Here is a 17,900-nt window from a genome sequence, read left to right as displayed (position 1 = left end):
GAGGGGAGGAGCGCGGCCCCGTTCTGCGGTCCCCTGCTCCCGGTCCCACCTCCGGCTCTCCAGCCGGCAACCGTCACGCGTGCTGTGATCATTTAATTGGCTTGGGAGAGGATGGTGGGGACGGGGCTGTCCCAGCCTGTGGAGGTGGGGGTACGGGCTATCTCAGCAGGGGAAGCGTAGCTTTGGGGAATGGGTTTTGCCAAGAAAGTCTCCACCAAAAGTCTTAGAACGCGCAGTACTGAAGGGGGCGCACTCCAAACTTGTCACCTCGCCGCCTCTCGCGGGCGTGCGCCTGACTGCGTCTCAGTCTAGGATTGTTAGGGGGATGCTAGCCTTGTTCTGCCGCTTTACAGACCCCTTTCCTCCCACTCACATCCCCTCTCTGAGATGCGCCACTAGCACATGGTGCAGTGCTTCTTAGAGGCGTTGCTGTCCTCTGCTTGGAGGCTTCCGGGGGTCTTCCAGGACTGGGGAAGGCGCTCGCCTAAGAAAAATCCTTCAGGTTCCGAGTCAGAGGAGGAGGAGCAGGTGGAGAAAGGGGTGTCCTTGGGATCACGAAGAGTCTCCAGGCGGCATTGCTCCTGCCCTTTGGGTGCTTCCGCTTTGTCCCCAGGTCGGTTCTCCTGCTGGGGACTGGATCCAGGCAGCCCCGCCTGAGTTTGCAGGCTGGAACCGCCGGCAGCAGCGAGAAGGAGTGTTCGGGAGAGGGTTGCAGAGTTCACCGAGGTTTGGTCCCTTCCTTCAGTTCGGTCGGGTCCAGTATCCCCTGTTCCGGGCCGGGTCGGAAACGCTGGTCTCAGAGCCGCGGAGCTGGACCTCCACCGCAGCTAGCTGGGGTGAGGCCCAGCCTCCTGCCCCGCCCAGCCCCTGGGCCGTGCGCGCCGCCGCCGCCGAGAGTCCTCGCCAGGGTTCCCCGCCTCCACCAGAGGGCGTCCGCCTCCCGCGCCTGGGAGGGAGTCCCGCGCCTGGGAGGGAGTCCGGCGCCGCAACCCCGACCGCGGCGCGGGGTGGGTTCGGGCGGCCCTTGGAACGCTCCGGCCAGGGACGCGCGGTGAGAGCTGCGGGCCCCGAGGCTTGGGTCTGGGGGGTGCGGTGGGGGCGCTCCTGGAGGGACGGGACGGCGTGGGACCGGGGCGAGGGTCCCAGCCCGGGAAAACCCCCACAGCCCAGCCCAAGCTCCCTCCCGCTTTGCTCTGCATCCTCTCCCTTACCAAGGAATGCCTGCCCTTCCAGTGCCCCGGCCCAGCTCCAGCCTGCATCCGAGTAGCGGTTCTCGAAGCAGCTGGGGCAGCAGGGGCTTCCCCCAGCCAGGGCATAACGTCCCCCGCCCAGAGGCCCGGCGCAGTCTTGGCAACAGAAGTGGTTCTCATGCCAGCGCTGTCCCTCCGCCTCGGTGCAGCGCCAGGAGAAGATCAGCTGGGAGAGGGAGAGGGGAACGTTTCATTCATTCATTCACTCATTCATTCATCCAGTAACCACGCCTTTTACCCAGTTAACGCTAAAGCACGTCTGCATACATTCCCATTTAATTCACTCAGCCACTCTTGGACGCAGGGAGGAATGATTGGCTTAGCCAGGATCCCAGCTAGCAAGTGGCACAATCCGAAGTGGGACCTGGGGGTCTGGACTCCCAACCCAGGGCTTCAGGCTTCCTTTTATGCTGACATCAAGGGAATTTCTAGCATGATGAGGCACAGCACTGGGCACTTGGCATCTACTGAGATGAGCATGTGTCCAAGAGTCCCTGCTCTAGAGAAATTCTATGAGTCCAGGAACATTTGAGGGACTCTGCAGTGGGGGAGGCCAGAGAGAAAGGCACTGGGTCCTACATGCCCAGAGCTCAAGTCAGAACACAGGGAACTTGGTAGTCCCAAGCTGGTTCCTACTTCTCCCCACTCCCTGATACTGGGAGAAACTGGCCCAGGAGAGTGTCCCTTTGTATCCTGCCACTCTGGACCCTGGGCAGACCCCCAGTTCCTCCCCTCCAGGCTGTACCTGGTCACAAGCCGGGCAGCGCGGGCGCAGCAACTCTGCATGATGACGGCCACAGTAGAGTTGTCCATCATGGTAGAAGTAGATGAGGTTTATCAGGGCCTGGCCACAGGCCTGGCAGGCAAAGCAAGGCTGGTGCCAGCAGCGCTGTTCCCCTGCCCGGGCTGCAAACACTCCGTACTCCCCTGGCTTCAGCAGCTCCCTACACTGTCAGAGGGGAGGTGCTGAGGTGGTCAGAGTAAGCACTACCATCCTAACTTCCCTCCTTGCTCTTGCAATCCGATCCCAACCTGTTCTCGCCATACCCTAGCAAGCCCACATCCACTGCAACCTATACCAAGAGCTCCCAAACTTGGTTTCTGTTTTTCCTGTTTCCCAGCCAGAATCCCAGAAGCTAGCCCCTTCTGCAGAAATGAGAGGGCAAAGAATAGAGGAAGGGGAACTTGGGGGGAGGGGTGCTACATACCTTCTCACAGGTGTGTGCTTCAAGCTTGGGAAGTACCAGGCGGGCTACCCCCTGTCCCAGGGCTTCCTGCTTCCGCCTGGCACAGAAGAGCCGCAGCTCGGCCCGCTCCTCCTCCCCAAGGGCCAGGCAGTAGCGCTCCTGCAGAAACAGTCCTCTACAATTACTGGGAGAGCTCCAGCAGAAAAGATTGAGCATTGGTTGGAGGAAAAAAGGCTTGGCTGCTGGGTCAGAGAAAGGTTGTAGAACCTCAGGGAGATGCCAGAGATGATGGCATAGAAGAGGAAATAGAAGGAGAAGGAAAGGAGCTCAAGAAAGCCACCTCGGTCTTACCCTGCCCCCTAGGAATGTCATCAGTCAGGTCCTGACAGGCCCACAGCACTTAGCCCTGTCACCATTAGGTCCTTGTTCCCAATGAGCTAAGAGCTCAGTATCACTTCCCATTCTTGCATTTCCTCAAATTATTTCATATACTCCTGTCTTGCCTCCCCAATTGAATTGTAAGCCTTTAGGCTGGGCACATGTAGACCCTCAATAAATATGTAACAACCACACTCTCTACATTTGTACATTCCATTATCCGTTTCAAAAGTCGTTCATGTCCATTTTCTCATTTGCTCTTGAACTAAGCGTTGTGGTGGGCAGAGCAGATGTTACTGCACCTGCTATTGTTATTGCCAATGTGAAGACTCAGGCAGGGGGAGAATGACGCCCCAACCAGTGCCATAGCTGGGCGTTAAATCCACATCCCTTAACTTCTGGACTGAGGTTCTTCCCACAGTAAGAAAAGAGAGGGGGGAAGGAAAGGCAAGAGAGGGAAGATGGGGAGAGGAGACCCACATCAATGTCCTGCGGAGGGAGTTGCTGCAGGAGGGTCTGAAGCCTAGTCCAGTTGGGGGCTTGGTTGGTGTCCAGGCAAAGGGAACCCAAGCTCAGAACTGCAGGACCCTGAGGAGACATGGAAGAAGGGGAGGAGTGAAACTAGGTTTTTCTTTCCTTTCTCTTTCTTTCCCCCTCATTATTGCCACCTCTTCTCCAATCTAGAGCAGCTTCTAAGCATGCCCTCCAGTTGGGAGGGTCCTCCTTGCAGATCCTCACTGAGTGCAAGGATAGCTGACTGATGCCCGCATGTGTGGTCTTCCTTGAGGGAGGTTGGGGAGGCCCCAAACCCCAAAACAGCTTCCCTTCTTATGTTTTCCCTTCTTAACCCCCTTCACACCTTGGGGCCAAAGCCCCTAGAGTCTGGTTTGACAACACAGACCCCCTAGGAGAGGTAATGAATACTCATGTGAATGAGTTTAAAGTCAAAACCCCATGTTCTAAGCAGGTGAAGAGACATGAATTCCTGAAAAGAGAAAAAGGCAACAAGAGATTAGGCACGAAGTCAGACTACCTCCGGGTTGGTGGAAAAGGGTGGCCACTCCACAGGATAGAGGACATGTTGGTCTCAGAGGAAGGGCACGACTCTACTACCTGAGCATAGGTATCCTCAGGGTCCTCCCCCGGCAGGTGGCCTGAGTCACTGTCTGAGTTGGCTGGTGGACCTGGATCCTGGGGCTTGGGGCTGTCTTCTTGGTGGGGCCAGCCAGAGTTCTGCACGGACATTAGTGGCAAAGCCTACCCCAAAACAAATAAGAACACCTCCATGTATTAGGCCGTTACGATGTGCTAGGAAGTGTTAAGTGCTTTATAGGTATTATTTCCCTCAGTCCTCCCAACACCCAAACGACTTAGGTAGCATTATCCCCATCTTACAGATGGCCCAACTGAGGATCAGACCTTGAGTAGCATGCCCAGGTCAAATAGCTAGTAAGTGGCAGAGCCAGGTCTTGAGGTCAGGTCTTTTGGTGCAGAATTTCTGAAGTTCAAATTCTGGGGTCTCCCAAGATTGGGATGGAGGTAAGAGGAGGCCCATGGTAGAAGGAGAGGGCGTTTTGCCTTTCTGGTGGGCCTTTGGGCACTCTCTCCTTACCTCATCAGCCTTAACTTCCACCATTTCTCACCGGGCACCCACAGCCCCAGTGAGCCTGCTTGTTCACAGCTTCCTACATGGACCCAGTTTTTCCAGCTACAGAGGCTTGGGCCTCTGGTTAAAGGATCCCCTTATCAGGAAGCCCTTCTCAGCCTCTGTGACCATACCAGCTCTCCCTTCCCTGAGCTCTTGAAGCAAGCAGTGCCCCAAGATTTAGCACCTAATGTTTTTATCTTTGCTCCCTGCATCTCTCTCGGCTCCTAATCTAGTCTACAAGTTCCTCGAAGACAGAGGAACACCTTGCACTTTTATATATAGCAGCAATTGCATTGGATAATCTAAGTTCATCTCTTCAGCTTTCCTCTCGGCAGCTCCTGATATGACCACAATATCTTGGGGGTAAGAAGTGACTATTGGCCAGGCACGGTGGCTCAGGCCTGTAATCCCAGCACTTTGGGAGGCCGAGACAAGCAGATCACGAGGTCAGATCGAGACCATCCTGGCTAACACGGTGTAAACCTCGTCTCTACTAAAAATACAAAAAAAATTAGCCGGGCGTGGTGGCGGGCACCTGTAGTCCCAGCTACTCCGGAGGCTGAGGCAGGAGAATGGTGCGAACCCAGGAGGTGGAGCTTGCAGTGAGCCGAGATCGCGCCACTGCACTCCAGCCTGGGCGACAGAGCAAGACTCTGTCTCAAAAAAAAAAAAAAAAAAAAAAGAAGTGACCATTGGCTGGGCACAGTGGCTTATGCCTGTAATCCCAGCACTTTGGGAGGCCGAGACGGGCGGATCACCTGAGGTCAGTAATTCGAGACCATCCTGGCCAACATGGGGAAACCCCATCTCTACTACAAATACAAAAATAAACTGGGCGTGGTAATGTGTGCCTGTAATCCCAGCTACTCCGGAGGCCGAGGCAGGAGAATCGCTCCAACCTACCTGGGAGGCAGAGGTTGCAGTGAGCTGAGATCACGCCACTGCACTCCAGCCTGGGCGACAGAGTGAGACTCCGTCTCAAAAAAAAAAAGTGACTATTAATGTAGAGAAGAGATGAGCCCCACCCTCAGGGAGCTCATAGTGAGTAAGACAAAGATGAAACCAGGTAGAATGGGATCAGAGCTCTGGACAGACATACACAAACCCTGGAGAAAAAAATAACCAGAGCAAACTTTTTAATAATATTTACTCTGTGCCAAGGACTCTTCTAGAATATTACATAATATAGTCCGTCCTAACAATAATCTTATGAGGTAATCTCTTTTATTCCACTTGACAGTTGAAACAAGTTAATTAACTTGCCCAAGATCATACCAGAGGCTAAGGGAAGCCTTAGGGGGACCTGGCTTCTGACAGCTGGGATAGATTCTGAAAGAAGCTGGGCACAGGAGGGTCATCATCAAATCCCTGGCCTCTGTAAGACTGGGCCAGGGATTTGTACCGGGGTTGAGGTGAGGGTTTGGACCGTAACAGTTAATATTGCTTCCCAGCACGGAACCCTCCTCAGCACCGCCCCTCACTCCCACTTCAAATGTCCTGTACCACCCTTCCCTCCTTCCTGGCTTCACACCCACCTGCTTCCTTCCTCTTCTGTCCCTCAGGTCAGGTTTCCTGTGAAAGGTGGCCAGGATGGGGTGTTTACACCAGGAGTAGCCACTAACAGCACTGCCCCTGCTCCAGGCAGCAAGAAAGGAGGGGGCATCTGGGGCCCCAGGAGGGGACTTGCACCCTCTTCGAATTGTCCAACACAGAAACAACGCTCAGAAATCAGGCCTCTATTCCTCACCCTTCCAGCTCCCCAAAGGCAGCCAAACTCCACCTCCACCTAGCACTGGAGCACCCTTACTAACAGGCCAGCTGGATTCTTTCCATAATTCCCTTACCCCTCCCACCTCAGATAAGGGACAGAGCTGAACCCCTTGTCTTGCCTCCGTGCAGGTGCAAGAGGGCTCAGGAGCTGGACATCCCCAACACCCGCTGCCCTGAAGGGCAGAGCCCGAGAGGACTTAGGGCTTGGGGAGGTGGAGGGATGGGCAAGATTTCTGGGGACAGAAATCTTCTGGGAGGGAGAAGGAAGGGGAGTGCCTAGTCCCGCCAGCTGCCCTCTCGATAGATCCCCAAAGTTTTTCTAGAACTTGGCGGGCCCGCCTCCGGGGCTGGGACGCGGTGTTTCCCGAGTCCGCTGGGGTTCCCGGTCTGGCTGCTGGGATTTTAGGGGAGGGGACCAGGACTCCGCTGGGGTCTCACCCTCGCTGTGCGTCGCTGTCCGGGCAGTTCTGGACCGACTCTGCCGTCAGGCCCCTCACCCGGTCCCCACCCCAAGGCCTCAGCGCCCGCCTCCGCCCGCCCCCGCCCGCCCTAATAGCACGGCCCTTCCTCTCCCACGCCCCAGCGGCCCCCGCCCACCCCTCCCCGGCTGGTGGAGAGGGGCGGCTCAGGGAGGGGCCTGGAGCTGTAGATTGGGGAAAAAAAAAAAGGAAAACAAAACCACATTTGTGGGATCTCAGGGTGGAAATGTGCGGGCTCCACGGCCTCTGCCATGCAGGAGCAAGGGCTCTGGCTGGGACTGCGCCCGGCAGGCATCCAGCAGACGCCGGGAGCCGCATTTACGCTGGGTTCTCAACCATTCGCTGAATGGAAACGCCTCGCCGGACCCGCAGCCCTGTCTCTCCGCAGTTCCCAGGTCTCCCCAGACTCTCCCTCTAGTCTCCCAGCTGGGTCCTCCGCGTGTTTCCCTTAAGTTCTCTCCCCCTTGTCCCCAGTGGTCCCCCGGCCCCTTCCCCTCCCCTCAACCCTCTTCCGGGTTCCATCGTCTTGCCCTTCTCCTTTCAGGTCCCTTCAGACCCTCTCCCCTTCCCTTCGTTTCTTGCCCAACCCTCCGTCCCCTTTCCGCTCCCCGGAGCACCCCCAACTGTGGTGTCCTCAGCCCCGCCTCTGCGCCCCGCCTCCGCCGCAGGCTCCGCCCTGTCCCCCTCCAGGCTTGCTCAGTCCCTGACCAGGAGCGCCCTCTGGCGTCTGCGCATGCTCACTGCTCCCGACTGCAAAGTCCTCCAAAGGGACCTTCTAGGCTGCGTGCCGGTCGCCCCCGCTCGGGTCCGCCCGCCCGCAGCGTCTCGTTGGTGCTGCCGGTGACCTCCGACCCCGCGGCCGCGGGGCGGGGCGGGGAGGCCTTAGCTCCGGGCGGGCGGCGGCTGCTGCAGCGGGACCCGGGAGCGGGGCCCGGCGCCGCCTGGGCCGCGGGGCGATGTGAGTCGGGGCGCGGCGGGCGGGGACGAGGCGGCTTCACCGAGGCCGCGCCGCGCCGCGCCGCAGTCTCCACTCCCTCCCTAGGAAGCCCCGGGCGGGCGGGCGGCGGAGCACCGGGGCTGGGGGCGGGGATCCGGGGACAGCGCGCACCCAGACCTCCTCATTCCTTACGGGCATCTAGAAATTCCCCTTGACAGTCCTGCAGCCTGTCCTGTAGCCTCTGGCTCCCCCAACCCACCTCTAACCTCTCCGCCCTGGACACATCATCTCATCTCCTGGAGCCCTCAGAACCCCCTCACTCACTCAACAAATCTCCTGCTATGCCCACGGACCCACCATTTCTCTTGGATGCCCCCAAATGCTTCCACTGCCTGGAAATTCCTAGGATCCCTCATATCCCCATTCTCCTTGCACTATCCAAAATGCCCACATCCAAAATTCTTGCTCATGTTTCCCCAAACGTCCTCATACGTTTTCAGTCCCCACAGCCCCCTCTCACTCCTGCCCCTGATCCATACCTATCCCAGACCAGAGGCCTCTCCCCATTTCCCCTCAATGCAGTCCCTCCTCAGTGGGCTATCTGATACATCCTGATATCTTAAGGAGAAGAGATGGTGATAGGGAAATGCAACCCCTCCCCCATCTTGCACCCTAGAGTTCTTCGTTTCAGTGCCCCCGCCCTGCCCCCGTTGGTGGCTCAAGCCCCAGTATTCCCAGCAACCTGTCTTTAGTCTGTGCACACCTCCCTGAGCCTGCTTCTTCCTTCCAGAAAATAAGCCAGGCCAAGGGGATGGGGTCCTGTTACCTGGAAGTTGTCCAAGGATGCAGGGTGCAAGGGGCCCTGGGAAGTGTTTCTTCAGAGCAGGAATGTGGGATGTCCAGGGTCTGCAGAGTCCTGGCTTGTTGACTTGTCTACCTCAGGCTCAGATGCTCTGAAATTTTGGCTTACTGTTAACATTTATGTTAAAATTAGGCCTTTCAGAGCTTGGGGAGCAGAAAATCTATCAAGCTTCCAAATGCGAAATTGAAGCAGCCTGTCTTGGAAGAGGAACATGTCAATTCTAGTGATGTTTGTCTTACATTTTTACCTCTACAAGTTATTTAAGCTAGAAGCTCCCCAGTTTATAGATGGTTCCCCCAAAAACTAAGGCCTTAGGTGGGAGTTGGGGGGGGCGTTAACTTAAGTCTCCCAGATACTTAGTAGCAACAAAACTGACTGGAGTGTTGGTTTCCTGAGTCTTAAACCAGTGCTGTCTCTACTATATCACAGTGTCCTTTTGAGAAAGCTCTTTGTAGAGTTAAAGTTCTCTGCAAAGGTAAGGTGATGGTTTTGGCGTTTATTGTAACAGGACTCAGGGAGATCTAAAGTGACTTAAAAGGGCTTGGGTCGTCTTAGACTTCAAACTCATTGATGTTCTGGGAGTCTGTCCCTCTCAGGGCCCGTGGTGCTTGGGATTTGTGCTCCCTTTGCCCTTGATTTTACTTTCTTCATTGGTGTTTTTATCCCATTAGGGCTGGAACAGATACCCGGGTGGGATGGACTGTTAGGTCAGTTTCATTAACAGTTGGGGGTGAAGATAGAAGGTTTTATTAATCAGTGTCTGTTTCCTATGCTAGGTGAGCCCCAGGTGTATCTCAGAGGGATCCGGGTGACTTCTCTGCAGACTGTTTGCCATGACAGCCCCCCAAGGACGGGGGAAATGAAGTGGGAACCCTTCCCCATGCCCCTCCCACGGTCAGCTCCCCAATGGCCTGGGTGAGGTAAGAGCTGTGTATAGGCGTCAGTTTTATGGCGTTTCCCAAGTTGGGAAGAACAGAGGGTACAGGTCACCTGGTTGTTCAAAGCTTTATCATTCAGCAGGACTCCTAGAAGGATAGCCAATCCTACAGACTCATTTCCTGAGATAAGTTGCAGCCCCTTAAAACTTCTGCTTGGCATTGGTCCATGCATTTCTTTTTTTTTTTTCTTTTTTTTTTTTTTTTTGAGACGGAGTCTCCCTCTGTCGCCCAGCCTGGAGTGCAGTGGCGCAGTCTTGGCTCACTGCAAGCCCCACCTCCTGGGTTCACGCCATTCTCCTGCCTCAGCCTCTCCGAGTAGCTGGGACTACAGGCGCCCACCACCACGCCCGGCTAATTTTTGTGTTTTTAGTAGAGATGGGGTTTCACCGTGGTGTCGATCTCCTGACCTCGTGATCCGCCCGCCTCGGCCTCCCAAAGTGCTGGGATTACAAGCTTGAGCCACCGCGCCCGGCCTGGTCCATGCATTTCTTGTTCCCTTAGGTCATTCAAGCCTGGGTGGTGTCCTCTTCATTCTAGGCACAGTCCTGACTATTGTGACATATAATCCAAGTACCAGAATCCTGGAGGGAAGAGCCAAATAGTAAGGCCTCTGGTCTCCCCTTCAGAAAAAGGGAAGGAAACCCAACATTTTTTTTAATGAAGAAATATCCAATTGAGGTTATTAAAACTGTGCACTGTTTTAAATGTTCAGTCTTCTGAATAGATCTTTATGATCACAATGCAACAACTCATTTGAAGAGGACATCAAAAAGATAAATTTGCACTGGATGTTGGGATGGTAGTAAGGGAGAAGAGAGAACTTGGATGAAGTGGAATGGATGAGGTAAAAAGGGAGGAAAAAAAAGACAGGTACAGACCAAAGTGTCTGAGACCCCCAAGTGACAATTTCTTTGCTGAATCCAAATAAGGGGCTCGGGCTGGCACCCACCTCCATCTGCTGCAGATCACTTCTCCTGGACCCCTACTTTTCTTCCTGCCTGTGTCCCTGCCTTCCTGGTCATTACATGGGTCAGAATCCTACATATTCTTAAGGTCCAGATCAAATGTTACCTCTGAGAAGCTCTCTCCAGCCCCCCATCAGCATTCATCCTTAACACATTGTAACTTGAATTAACATTTATCCAATGTGTGTCTGGCCCTGGATTGAGAATGTGAAGTCTTTGAGGGAGGGTCTGTATCACACAGGCTCTTGGACAGAGTAGGTGATCACAATGAGGTGCTTCTGCCCAAGTTCCCCAGAGCAGGGTTTTTTGAAGCTGAAGTTGGTGACCTGCATATCCCATATGTTTTTCCTAGGGCAGGCTGGCTGCTCTGACACCATGGGGAGCTGCTGCAGCTGCCTGAACAGAGACAGTGTTCCGGACAACCACCCCACCAAGTTCAAGGTACCCAGAGCCCTCTCCTCTCCTGTGTTCCCAACATGGCCTCTTGGGCTCAGACACAATTTAATGGAGTTGCCTCAGCTTCTCTAACAGCAAATCAAATGCCAGGCTGAGGTTGCAGGCTTATGGAGACTTCTTGAGCTCACACCCTGTCAAGTAGCCTGAGGGAAAGAGGCCCAGACCACTGCTGTTTTCATGGCTCTTGATATTACCAAGAATGAAGAAATGCCATAATGGTGCTTTTGGAACTGTTGTCAGTGTATTTTTATAACTTTATATATCCCCCCCTTTTTTTTTAGAGAAAACAAAATTCTGTATTTGTGAGTTAATATATGTAAAGTATTTAAAATAGTGCGTACTGGCCAGGCACGGTGGCTTACGCCTGTAATCCCAGCACTTTTGGAGGCCAAGGCAGGCAGATCACCTGAGGTCAGGAGTTAAGAGACCAGCCTGGCCAACATGGCGAAACCCCATCTCTACTAAAAATACAAAAATTAGCTGGGTATGGTGGCACACGCCTGTAATCCCAGCTACTCGGGAGGCTGAGGCAGGAGAATCACTTGAACCCGGGAGATGGAGGTTGCAGTGGGCTGAGATCGCACCACTGCACTTCAGCCTGGGCGACAGAGTGAGATGCCATCTCAAAAAATAAATAAATAAATAAATAAAATTAAATAGTGCTTAGCACACAGTAAGCACAACATCAGTGTTTGCTGTTTGCTGTGGGAAGCTGAGGGCAGACCCAAGTCGACCTGTGCCCTCCCCCGCCCACCTCTCTGTAGAGGGAGCCTCCTCCTTCCTCCTCATTCTGGGGCATATTGAAGCACATGTTTCTCCTGCCCACCAGAAGAGGGAGCCCTCAGTAAGGGCACACAGTTGGGGAGGTGGTAGAGGAGATATGCACTGGTTCTACGTTGGGCTTGGCTTTCCTAGGTCAGGGTGTCCCAGTCTCAAGATTTTGAATTTACAATTGAACCCCATTCCCCATTAACATCTGGCCCTTGGATACTAAGGCATGGGCTGTCTGGGGTCATCTAACATTTGTTATCTAACAAACTGACCTTGGAAGTCATCTACCTACCTCTTCCCTCACTGTCCGTATGACAAAACTCAGCACCAGAGAAGTAGGATTTGCCCAGAGAACTGCCGTGGGTCCATGGCACTGCTTCATATAGTTATGTGGCATTCGGTAGAGTCTGTGATAGTCGGATGTGACCTTTGGTACCACACCCCTTGTCCTGCATCAGATTGTCTCCCAGTGGCTCAGGGACCCATGCAAACACTTGTTGGACTCACTCGTTGACCCTTCTGTCCTCTCCCCTCCAGGTGACAAATGTGGATGACGAGGGGGTGGAGCTGGGCTCTGGGGTGATGGAGCTGACACAGAGTGAGCTGGTGCTGCACCTGCATCGGCGTGAGGCCGTCCGCTGGCCTTACCTCTGCCTGCGGCGCTATGGCTACGACTCCAACCTCTTTTCCTTTGAGAGTGGCCGCCGATGTCAGACAGGCCAGGGTGAGTACCAGGCCCTTCCCCACCCTGGGACAGGGGCTTACGCAGGACTCCAGGGTTCCTAATGTATAGATTAGCCCTCAAGAGGTTAGTGTTATCCCCATCACCTGTGGGCAGTAGCGTGTGATGTATTCTCCTGGCAGTCAGAGGTCAGGGGTGGTAGGTTATTCCATAAGGTCAAGGCTAGAGCCAGCCACAGCTCTCTGAAAGAGTGGCATGGTCTGAGTTTATCTCTTAGGATCCAGACTTAAGCTGTGCAAAAGGAATCCTGCATGGGATTATGTTCAGTGCAGTTTGGGATTATGACTGTGCAGAGGTGGAATGAACAAGCTTCTCTGATGAGGCTGCCAACAGAATGGTGAGCCTCCGAGGTCATGTTTGCTGGAGGAGACTTCCCTCCATGCATTTTACCCTTGGAATTCATGAGGCAGAGGCAGGGGTGCTGGGTGAGCAGGCAGAGCGGGCAGAGGCATCCTTGCTCCTAGTGATGTTTGATCTACACTTGGATTCCCAGAGGGGCTACCCCTGGCCCCAACACGGGGTTCTCTACAACTCCAGTCTTTTCTACTTCTCGTCATATTTTGCCAGAGTAGTTATTTTTCTCCCCTATTTCCTCCCCATCCTATTTGTGCAAACCATAGTTGTCCCATTCCCCAGGCTAATTGTGTCTTAGTTGTGGGTATATGCACAGGCATACCCCAGGTAGCCTCCCCTAGGTCCCAGGTCCCCCTGTTACAGAGAGGAGTGTAGGAGTCCATGCTGGCCCAATACCCCAAGGGCATCTTTGAGTCCCCTGATTGACAGACACTCAGCCCAGTCCTGCTGTTCCTGGGACCTTGAGTTGCAGTGTTGCAGTTTGAAGGGCTATAAGGCTGGCTGCATTGAGGAGCCATGTGATTGCCTTGCCATATTTGCCTTTAGCTAGTCTGCCCATGATTTTTCCTTCCCACGCCAGAGTTTAATCTATGAGGTCAGGAACCTATATACAGTAGGCATTCGCTTTCTGGCCACACACTGGGCTAATAAGTGAAGAAGCAGGGAACAGAGTAGACCCTCTTGTCATCAGCGATCTGAGGGCTGGAGCTCTGGATGGAGCTTTTTTTCCTAGGAAGCACGGGGTGTTAGGCAGAGGAAGGTGGGGGACGCATGTGAGGTAGAGTGTTCACTCACCTGGCTGGGCGCGGTGGCTCACATCTGTAATGCCAGCACTTTGGGAGGCCGAGGTGGACGGATCACGAGGTCAGGAGATCGAGACCATCCTGACTAACATGGTGAAACCCCGTCTCTACTAAAAATACAAAAAACTAGCCGGGTATGGTAGCAGGCGCCCGTAGTCCCAGCTACTCGGGAGGTTGAGGCAGGAGAATGGCGTGAGAATGGCCGGGAGGCGGAGCTTGCAGTGAGCTGAGATTGCACCCCTGCATTCCAGCCTGGGCAACAGGGCGAGACACCGTCTCCGAAAAAAAAAAAAAAAGAATGTTCACTCATCTAATACTATCCTTTCCACCTTGGTTTTTGGTTTTGTTTTGTTTTCTTTTCTTTTTTCTTTTTTTTTGAGATGGAGTCTTGCTCTGTCACCCAGGCTGGAGTGCAGTGGCACAATCTCGGCTCACTGCAACCTCCACCTCCGAGGTTCAAACGATTCTCCTGCCTCAGCCTCCTGAGTAGTTGAGATTACAGGTGCCCACCACCACGCCTGGCTGATTTTTTGTATTTTTAGTAGAGACAGGGTTTCACCATGTTGGCCAGGCTGGTCTTGAACTCCTGACTTCAGGTAATCCACCCTCCTCGGCCTCCTAAAGTGCTGGGATTACAGGCGTGAGCCATCATGCCCGGCCTCCACCTTGGTTTTGATTCTCTTCTTGTGACCCCTGAACACACACATCCTTATGAAAATGATTTTGCTTCAGAGGAATATAGCTGGAGTATTCAATGTGGTGTGGGCGTGGTGGGGCAGGGTACCTTGGGCCCAGCCTTTCTAGTAGCTCTTGGATTCTAGAGCAGACCTAGAAAGAATGCTCAGGGCTAGGTGTGGTGGCTCACGCCTGTAATCTCAGCACTTTGGGAGGCCACAGCAGGCGGATTACCTGAGGTCAGGAGTTTGAGACCAGCCTGACCAACATGGTGAAACCCCGTCTCAACTAAAAATACAAAAAATTAGCCGGGCGTAGTGGCGGGCGCCTGTAATCCCAGCTACTTGAGAGGCTGAGGCAGAAGAATTGCTTGAACCTGGGAGGCAGAGGTTGCAGTGAGCTGAGATCGCACCCTTGCACTCCAGCCTGGGCAACAAGAGCAAAACTCCACCTCAAAAAAAAAAGAAAAAGAATTCTCAAGATGAGGAGAGGCTCTCCTGCCCCTGCAGGCCTGGGACTGGAGTTCAGGGACATTTCCTGCACATTGTGCATCTATTGAGCTCCTCTGGTCCTTCCCTATTGCCTAGGGTCATTTCTTCCTCTCCTTCTCCAGGAATATTTGCATTTAAGTGTTCCCGGGCTGAGGAAATCTTCAACCTCCTTCAGGATCTGATGCAGTGCAACAGCATCAATGTGATGGAAGAGCCTGTCATCATCACCCGCAATAGCCACCCCGCTGAGCTTGACCTCCCTCGAGCCCCCCAGCCTCCCAATGGTGAGGAGACCCCAGTGTACACACACACACACACAGGCCCAGGAAACACAAATCTGAGGGACAAGTCAAGCTGGCAGGTTGGGGGAAGGCTGGGTGAGCCAGCCTTCCAGGACAGTTGTCCATGATCAGAACCATTCTTGAGGATCGATAAGTCCTGGGCTGGGCTAGGTGACTCAAGCTGAGGCTGTTGAGTCCTGGGCCTTGTATTGACTGATGGTTGGGGAGCAGACAGGAAGACTTTGGGTTTCCGTAGAAATGGCAGTCTGGAGTTTTTTTGCTTTCGTCCTCTGTCTGTTGGGTCATCCCCATATGCCCTCCTTGCTGCTGGTGCAGGCATCTCTGGCCATGACTGTATTCTGGAGAGGGTCCTACAATTTCTGCTTGTTCAGTCATTGAATTCAGATCAGGCACCTGTTTGGTGTTCTGCGCTCCCTGCACTGGCCCGTGGGGGACAGGAGAAATAGAAGCACAGTCCCTTTTTTTGAGGAGCTTCCCTGGACCTTACTGGCAGACCTAGAATGAAGCAAAGGGACAGTTCAGTGACAACAAGATGTGCTTTGTGCATTTCGGGTGAGTCTATAATGGAGACAGTGGTGAGGTGCTTCAAGCTGAGCTTGAGGGAAAGGGCAGGGTTTGAAGAGCAGAGGAAAGATGAAGGATAATGGGGGGCTGGTGGCTCAGTGGGGTTTAACCACTGTGAGGCCCTGAGAGCATCTCTCCTCCATTAAAGGAGTCCCAAGATGCCGCACACACAGCTGCAAGTGGTTGTCAGGTGGCTTAAGTTCCCCTCTCCTGGGCTTGTCTCCCCTGTTCTCAGCTCTAGGATACACTGTCTCCAGCTTTTCCAATGGCTGCCCTGGAGAGGGCCCACGATGCTCAGCTCCCCGGCGGCTCTCGACAAGCAGCCTGCGGCACCCCTCGCTTGGGGAAGAGTCCACCCATGCCCTCATTGCTCCTGATGAGCAGGTGAGCACGCAGCCGGCCAGCCCGTGCCCTGTTGGTCTGGGTGGGGACGAGGGATAGGAAATAAGGCTACCTCCTCCCAGTAAGGATCACGGGAAGGGGAAGAACATTGTAACGGTCCCTTCCTGTCCCCAAAAGGGAGCAGCTTCCTCAGAAGGGTTGGAGGACAAGGAAGAAGAAACTCTAGCTCTTTTTCTGTGTGCTTCTTTTCTCTCATCCTGTCCCTTCTGTTCTCTTTTCTCCCTGCCCTGGGACACTCCTGCCTCATTTGGACTCTTTCCCCAGTCCCACACCTATGTCAACACACCGGCCAGTGAAGATGACCACCGCAGGGGCCGCCACTGCCTGCAGCCCCTGCCTGAGGGTCAGGCACCCTTCCTCCTGCAGGCCCAGGGTCCTGACCAACGGGACCCACAGGTGTTCTTGCAGCCAGGCCAGGTGAAGTTTGTGTTGGGCCCGACCCCTGCTCGGCGGCACATGGTGAAGTGCCAGGGCCTCTGTCCCAGCCTGCATGACCCCCCACACCACAATAATAACAATGAGGCCCCTTCCGAGTGCCCAGCCCAGCCTAAGTGCACCTACGAGAACGTCAGCGGGGGGCTGCGGCGAGGGGCTGGCTGGAGACTGAGCCCAGAGGACCCAGGCTGGAATGGCCTTGCCCACCGCCGGGCCGCCCTGCTGCACTATGAGAACCTGCCCCCACTGCCCCCTGTGTGGGAAAGCCAAGCCCAGCAGCTGGGAGGGGAGGCTGGGGATGATGGGGACTTGAGGGATGGGCTCACACCCTCTTCCAATGGCTTCCCTGATGGTGAGGAGGACGAGACCCCACTGCAGAAGCCCACCAGCACGCGGACCGCAATCCGCAGCCACGGCAGCTTTCCTGTGCCACTGACCCGCCGCCGCGGCTCCCCAAGGGTCTTCAACTTTGATTTCCGCCGGCCGGGGCCCGAGCCCCCAAGGCAGCTTAACTACATCCAGGTGGAGCTAAAGGGCTGGGGTGGAGACCACCCTAAGGGGTCCCAGAACCCCTCGAGCCCCCAAGCCCCCATGCCCACCACCCACCCTGCCCGAAGCTCAGACTCCTACGCCGTGATTGACCTCAAAAAGACCGTGGCCATGTCCAACCTGCAGAGAGCTCTGCCCCGAGACGATGGCACCGCCAGGAAAACCCGGCACAACAGCACCGACCTGCCTCTGTAGGGACGTCCCAGTCCTCACCACCCTTTGCCCCACCATGATCCAGCCTGTGCCTCACACTCCTGTCTTCTGAACCCACCCTCCCCAGGGTTCAGGGTTGCTTTGCAGAAGGCATGGAGGTGGGACCAGATGCTTCCCTGTGCTGGCTGGAGTCTCCAGAGATAGCCACCGAGTCTCCTGGTCTGTCTCCAGGCTGGGGAGAGAAGGGTGACCAGGCGAGGAGGGAGCCGAGACGTCAACTGTGAAGGGTTCCTGTGATTGCGTTTAGCGCCCTCCCGTTCTGTCCATTTGTCTTGTCTGCTGACTGTCCGTGTGTGTTTTTTTTGGTTGGAATTTTGAAACATTTTGTACCTGTTGATTTTATTTATCAGTTTATTTTTCTATTTATTGTTTTAAATGTAATTTAACATATTTATTATTAATATAATTATTTTTAAATTCTGGCCCAGTGGATATCATCTTCTTAGGGAATCTTTTCTGATGTGGTCCTGGGTTGGACACAGGGCAGGCCTAATCGAGGTAAGGGCTTCACTCTGGGGAATTTGGGGCAGTTATGGTTTTTGTGACAAGTCCATGATTTTTTTTTTTTTTTTTTTTTGAGACAGTTTCGCTCTTGTGGCCCAGGCTGGAGTGCAGTGGCGTGATTTCAGCTCACTGCAACCTCCGCCTCCCGGGTTCAAGCAGTTCTCCCGCCTCAGCCTCCCAAGTAGCTGGAGTTACAGGTGCCTGCCACCATGCCCAGCTAATTTT

General features: G+C 54.4%; 2 protein-coding genes across 7 annotated transcripts; one reads left to right on the top strand and one right to left on the bottom strand.

Moving 5' to 3' along the window:
* Positions 1-395: 395 nt before the first annotated feature.
* PRICKLE4 (prickle planar cell polarity protein 4) lies at positions 396-7,434 on the bottom strand. Of its 4 annotated transcripts, none has more exons than XM_063633122.1 (8): positions 7,330-7,434; positions 5,999-6,035; positions 3,929-4,072; positions 3,296-3,403; positions 2,459-2,596; positions 1,996-2,199; positions 1,212-1,416; positions 396-766 (listed from the first exon to the last, which is right to left on the bottom strand). In XM_063633122.1, the coding sequence occupies exons 3-8, from the start codon at positions 4,058-4,060 to the stop codon at positions 396-398; spliced, it is 1,158 nt and encodes a 385-aa protein (XP_063489192.1). In that variant the 5' UTR covers positions 4,061-4,072; positions 5,999-6,035; positions 7,330-7,434. The 4 variants fall into 4 exon arrangements, with proteins under 4 accessions (XP_063489192.1, XP_055120254.2, XP_063489193.1 ...); XM_055264279.2 differs by lacking the exon at positions 7,330-7,434 and adding an exon at positions 6,672-7,300; XM_055264280.2 differs by lacking the exons at positions 396-766; positions 7,330-7,434 and adding exons at positions 797-1,104; positions 6,672-7,310.
* FRS3 (fibroblast growth factor receptor substrate 3) lies at positions 978-17,593 on the top strand. 3 transcript variants are annotated; one of them, XM_055264285.2, is made up of 8 exons: positions 7,560-7,670; positions 8,644-8,739; positions 9,288-9,431; positions 10,767-10,855; positions 12,179-12,365; positions 14,829-14,990; positions 15,808-15,956; positions 16,239-17,381. In XM_055264285.2, the coding sequence occupies exons 4-8, from the start codon at positions 10,790-10,792 to the stop codon at positions 17,151-17,153; spliced, it is 1,479 nt and encodes a 492-aa protein (XP_055120260.1). In that variant the 5' UTR covers positions 7,560-7,670; positions 8,644-8,739; positions 9,288-9,431; positions 10,767-10,789; the 3' UTR covers positions 17,154-17,381. The 3 variants fall into 3 exon arrangements, with proteins under 3 accessions (XP_055120261.1, XP_055120259.1, XP_055120260.1); XM_055264286.2 differs by lacking the exons at positions 7,560-7,670; positions 8,644-8,739 and adding an exon at positions 978-1,051 and having other exon boundaries at positions 16,239-17,593; XM_055264284.1 differs by lacking the exon at positions 8,644-8,739 and having other exon boundaries at positions 7,543-7,670; positions 16,239-17,593.
* Positions 17,594-17,900: the final 307 nt, after the last annotated feature.

Source organism: Symphalangus syndactylus, chromosome 23 (genome assembly GCF_028878055.3).
Source record: "Symphalangus syndactylus isolate Jambi chromosome 23, NHGRI_mSymSyn1-v2.1_pri, whole genome shotgun sequence".
Classification (NCBI taxonomy): domain Eukaryota; kingdom Metazoa; phylum Chordata; class Mammalia; order Primates; family Hylobatidae; genus Symphalangus; species Symphalangus syndactylus.
Note: the sequence above shows the minus strand (reverse complement) of the source record. Positions and strands in the feature narration are given on the sequence as shown.

Bases quoted from the DNA above. Each gene is read 5' to 3' on its own strand.
- PRICKLE4 (XM_055264279.2), bottom strand. From the start codon at position 7,030: ATGCGGCTCCCGGCGTCTGCTGGATGCCTGCCGGGCGCAGTCCCAGCC. The intron at 6,036-6,671 runs GTGAGACCCCAG...CACCTTTCACAG, and splicing joins GACAGCGACGCACAGCGAGG to GAAACCTGACCTGAGGGACA. The intron at 767-1,211 runs GTAAGGGAGAGG...GGCCCGGAACAG, and splicing joins GGAAGGGCAGGCATTCCTTG to GGGATACTGGACCCGACCGA.
- FRS3 (XM_055264286.2), top strand. From the start codon at position 10,790: ATGGGGAGCTGCTGCAGCTGCCTGAACAGAGACAGTGTTCCGGACAAC. The intron at 14,991-15,807 runs GTGAGGAGACCC...CCCTGTTCTCAG, and splicing joins AGCCCCCCAGCCTCCCAATG to CTCTAGGATACACTGTCTCC. The intron at 15,957-16,238 runs GTGAGCACGCAG...CTCTTTCCCCAG, and splicing joins TCATTGCTCCTGATGAGCAG to TCCCACACCTATGTCAACAC.